Source organism: Cnephaeus nilssonii, assembly GCF_951640355.1.
Source record: "Cnephaeus nilssonii genome assembly, chromosome: 5".
Classification (NCBI taxonomy): domain Eukaryota; kingdom Metazoa; phylum Chordata; class Mammalia; order Chiroptera; family Vespertilionidae; genus Cnephaeus; species Cnephaeus nilssonii.
In genome coordinates, this window is record NC_137076.1 from 17340090 (window position 1) to 17345116 (window position 5027).

Consider the following 5027-nt stretch of genomic DNA (forward strand, 5'->3'; position numbering starts at 1 on the left):
CTTCACCTTTTTCACCATTCTCCCCAACACCCCTCCCACCTGGCAACTTTCAAAATGTTCTCTGTATCTATGAGTCTGTTTCTGTCCTGCTTTATTTTGTTTTTTAGATTCAATTGTTGATAGATATGTATTTATTGCCATTTTATTGTACATACTTTTATGATTATTAAAATTTTTTTACAAAAGTTTATTCTTTCTTTTTTTAATATAGTTTTTATTGATTTCAGAGAAGAAGGGAGCGGGAGCGAGAGATAGAAACATCTTTGATCAGCTGCCTCCTACTGGCCCCCACTGGGGATCGAGCCTGCAACCTGGGCATGTGCTCTGACTGGGAATCAAACCATTACTTCTTGATCATATGTCGATGCTCAACCACTGAGCCACGCTGTCTGAGCCAAAAGTTTATTCTTAAATGTACAACAGGCTCCAAGACAACACTTCATTCTAGCTATAGGTGGCAAGACATGTTATGACAGGGAATCCAGATGTTGAAAAAGAAATGGAATGAAGGATCACCATTGCCCCAGGCACAGGAACAGCTAGCTCACTTTTTGCCAGATTTCTTAATCCCACCTGTGGCCAGGGGGCCCCTCCCCACGGCATTTAACTCAAGTTTCTTCAGCTCCTCTTTTTGCTTCTGCTTGAATGCCTTATCTTCCTTCTCCATCTCCTTGGCCTGCTTCTTGGGCTGCTTCAGGGACTTCTTGCCACCTTTGTGGCCAGACATGGCGCCTCTATTGTTCATATTTTTTATGCTTTTTTCTTCTTTTTAAAGAAAACCCCAACATTTTATGTAATACTAATTTGGTGGTGATGAACTCCTTTAGCTTTTTCTTCGCTGGAAAGCTCTATTTATCTGTCCTTCCATTCTAAATGACAGCTTTGCTGGGTAGAGTAATCTTGGTTGTAAGTGATTGCTTTTCATCACTTTGGATATTTCTTGCCATTCCCTTCTGGCCTGCAAAGTTCCTGTTGAAAAATCAGCTGATGGTCTTATGGGAGCTCTCTATAGGTAACTAACTGCTTTTCTCTCGCTGCTTTTAAGAGTCTCTTTGCCTTGGCTGGTGTGGCTCAGTTGGTTATGCATCATCCTGTGCACCAAAAGGTCACTGGTTTGAACCTTGGTCAGGGTGCGTATGGGAGGCAACCAATCAATGTTTCTCTTGCATCATTGCTTCTTTCTCTCTTTCCCTCTCCCTTCCTCTCTCTCTCTTAAATCAACAAAACATTTTTAAAAATATATTTTTATTGGTTTCAGAGAGGAAGGGAGAGGGAGAGATAGAAATATCAATGATGACAGAGAAACTCTGATCATCTGCTTCCTGCACACCCCACACTGGAGATCGAGCCTGCAACTCCCGCACATGCCCTGACCAGGGATCAAAACTTGACCTCTTGGTCCACAGGTCGACACTCAACTACTGAGCCACACTGGCTGGGCAAAACTTTTTTTTTTTAAAAAAAAGAGTCTCTCTTTTTCTTTAACCTTTTGCATTTTAATTATGATGTGTCTTGTTAAGGGCCTCTTTTGGTTCACCTTGTTTTGGACTTTCTGCTTTTCCTGGACTTGTATGTCTATTTCCTTCCCTAGGTTAAGGAAGTTTCCTGTCATTATTTTTTCAAACAGGTTTTCAATTTCTCCCTTCTCTCATACCCCTAGGATGCGAACGTTGGAATGCTTGAAGCTGACTCAGAGACTTCTTACGTTATCTTCATTTTTTAAAAATGTATTTTTGTTGATTTCAGAGAGGAAGGGAGAGGGAGAGAGAGAGAAACACCAATCGGCTGCCTCCTGCTGCCCCCTGTTGGGGATAAGCCCGCATGTGCCCTGGCTGGGAATCGAACCGGCAACCTCTTGGTGCATGGGTCAATGCTGAACCACTGGCCACACTGGCCAGGCTGCTCTAATTCTCTTCCCTTCTAGTGCACTTTGTAACCCAGAATGTTATCTTCCTTTTGGCTTACAAAGTCATTGCAGCTTGAGTCCACATTTGTTCTCATAGGGTTTGTTTGTGTATATTTAACTTTTTCTTTTTATTTTTTTTAACTTTTTATTTTGAAGTAATCACAGATTTACAGAAATGCTCATTAAATTTTCCATGTACACATCAGTATAGATTCACGGAGTCTTATTTTATCCTGGTCACTTACTATCATCATTCATTTTGATGCTCAAATTGTCCCAGATTTGGATAGAAGGAATCTCTTTAAAATAGCCTTGAGCTGAGACCGGCTTGGCTCAGTGGATAGAGTGTCGGCCTGCGGACTGAAGGGTCCCGGGTTCGATTCCGGTCAAGGGCATGTACCTTGGTTGCGGGCACATCCCCAGTGGGGGGTGTGCAGGAGGCAGCTGATCGATGTTTCTCTCCCATCGATGTTTCTAACTCTCTATCTCTCTCCCTTCCTCTCTGTAAAAAATCAATAAAATATATTTAAAAGAAAAAAAAAATAGCCTTGAGTCCTGGCATGGCGCCGTCATCTTTTGAGTTCTTCCTTACTTGTTGCTAAAAGGTTCCATACCCAATTTCCAATGTGTTGGCCGTAGGTTCCCCCACACCAGCACGTAATTCTTGGACGCCAGCTGGGTGTCCTACAAGTCAACTCAATTCTGAAATTACCTATATAAGTAATCATCAGATGCTACCGGTTAAGGGCTCGGTCTCCTAAGACTGCACACTCCCGCCTCCCATGTCAGATACCCAGGTTATCCATCACCTATGCTTCTGACACTGGCCATAGATTGGAGGTTCCAATGGCCCCTCTTTGGGTTGGATTAACTTGCTAGAATGACTCAGAGAACTCGGAAACATTTCCCTTACTGGATTACTGGTTCATTATAAAAGGATGTAACTCAGGTACACCCAGATGAAAAATGCAGAAGGCCAGGTGTGGGGAAGGGAACAGAGCTTCCCTGTGCTCTCTGAGCCCACACTCGGCCCCGCCTCCAGTCGTCCAACAACCCGGAGCTCTCTGACCACTCCCCTTTTGGGTTTTTTTTTGGAGGCTTCATTACATAGGCACCATTGATTATATCACCGGCCATTGTTGAACCTGTTCAACCCCAGCTCCTCTCTGCTCCCTGGGGGTCTGGAGATTGGGGTGGGTCCCCTGGCAACCCGCTTCCACCCTTAGGTGCTGTTCCAAAGTCACCTCATTTACAAACGAAAGACACCTTCTCCAAGAGTTTTAGGGGTTCTATGCCAGAAACAGGGACAAGACCAAATACTGTACGTATTTCTTATTGTAAATCACAGAATCACAGCCACCATAACATGTTCATATTCTACTCTCTTTGCTCCAGCCAGAACCAGCCATTTCTCCAAGAAACCCTGGCTCCATCTGGAGTCGATCTTGGCCCTGGGTGTGCTTTTTGCTATTGAGGTGTCACTGCTCTGGCCACTCTCAGGAAACAGCTAAAGAATACTTGCGATGATACCTGAGTGTGTGCGCACACACATTCACGTCTAGTTTCTCTATGTCTGTATGTATGGAAAACCACGAGTTCATCCCAATATATTTATTTCTAGTTCAGCACCACAGGGTTCCTTCTGCTTTTCCTCTTTACGGATCTGTAACTCCTTTTTCTGATAGGAAGAACCCTGCTCCGACTCGCCTCAGTGCTTTCCCGTAACCAGTCGTTCCCTCCTACTGTGTATCCGCCGTCCTCCCCCCCCACGCTCCTCTCCCCTCCCTGGGCTCCTGACCCACTGCTGGCCGCCCCCACAGGATGCCCTCCTCACCTTTCCTGGGCTCCACCACCCAAGGCTACGCCGCCTCCTCCAGAGACACTGCCTCACTCTGCAGGGCTGTGCGGACACACGCTGCGCCCTCCGCTCAGGTGCCTCACAGGCGTTTGAACGTCTAATGGTCTGTTCCCCTCTGTTCCTTATTTAGATTATGGGGAGCAGATATTATGGCTTCCAGTGAATGGAAGCACAAAGCTCGGCTTTTGTGAGGGTTAAACAAGTTTGCCCTCAACTCCTGGCAGCATTCCAGCGTTTTGGGTGAACTGGGTAAGCAGCATTCCTGCACCCGGGACCTGCGGGCTGAGAGAAACCTGAGAGAAACCGACCCCAGGAGACACCGCAGCCTCCAGCCCCTGAGCCGCTGGCTCCTTAGTGCCGTTGAGTTGTGTGATGTTGATCACCCTAACGGGGACGCCCTTCAGCCTGGGAGTGGGTCATCCTCACCTCCCAGGCGCCTGAGGACAGAGCCCCACAGAGGCCTCTTGAAGCAGGCAGGGTCTCCAGTGAGTCTGAGTGTGCAGTTTGGGGAGATGCCTGTTACCAGATCCGGTTAAGGAGGGTTCTCTCTGTTCCTGGTTTGTAAGCGTTTTTTATCATTAATATTTTACTTGGTTTCATTTATTTTTGCATCTTTTAAATATATATATATTTTTTATTGACTTCAGGGAAGAAGGGAGAGGGAGAGAGAGAAAAATGAGGTTGAGTTGCCGTGCCCCCTGGTGTCAGGATTTTTAACTACGTTCTGTAAACAAATTACTTCACTCTGAGGTGATTGTTTTTTTAATCCTCACTCTAGGATTTTTCCATTGATTTTTAGAGAGAGTGCAAGGGAGGGGGCGGGGAGAGGGAGAGAAACATCAATGTGGGAGAGACACATGCATTGGTTGCCTCCTGCACGCGCCCGATGGAACCTGCAACCCAGGTGAGTCAAATCCGAGACCCTTCAGGCCACAGGCTGACGCTAACCACTGAGCGCCAGGCAGGGCTCTGAGGTGACTTTTATCAGGATGTAGAAATCACCGGCACCGTGTCCTGTGATCATTGGTCTTTCGTGTTGGAACTGTGTAGGTCGCACACACGATCCAATGCCCCATGGTGTGTGCCTTCGTGAGAGATTTTGGGAACGCTCTTCCTGTGTTTCCTTAGTTACTGATCACGGTGGGTAAGCACCCCCACCCCTCCTCAGTCCCTTCCCCAGCCAAGGGCTACGGGTGACAGGGTGGGAAAGCGGCTGATTGGAGGGGCCAGTCAGGGCATCTGACATCACTGGTGGCTTAGACT

General features: G+C 46.7%; 1 protein-coding gene across 1 annotated transcript; it reads right to left on the bottom strand.

Annotated features, from left to right (window-relative positions):
* Positions 1 to 298: 298 nt before the first annotated feature.
* On the bottom strand, positions 299 to 777 carry LOC307100642 (translation machinery-associated protein 7B-like). Its single transcript, XM_079773130.1, has one exon. The coding sequence runs from the start codon at positions 743 to 745 to the stop codon at positions 545 to 547; it is 201 nt and encodes a 66-aa protein (XP_079629256.1). The 5' UTR covers positions 746 to 777; the 3' UTR covers positions 299 to 544.
* Between the last annotated feature and the right edge of the window lie 4250 nt (positions 778 to 5027).

What these genes read in the sequence shown, in the direction of transcription:
- LOC307100642 (XM_079773130.1), bottom strand. Translation starts at nt 745, where the DNA reads ATGAACAATAGAGGCGCCATGTCTGGCCACAAAGGTGGCAAGAAGTCC.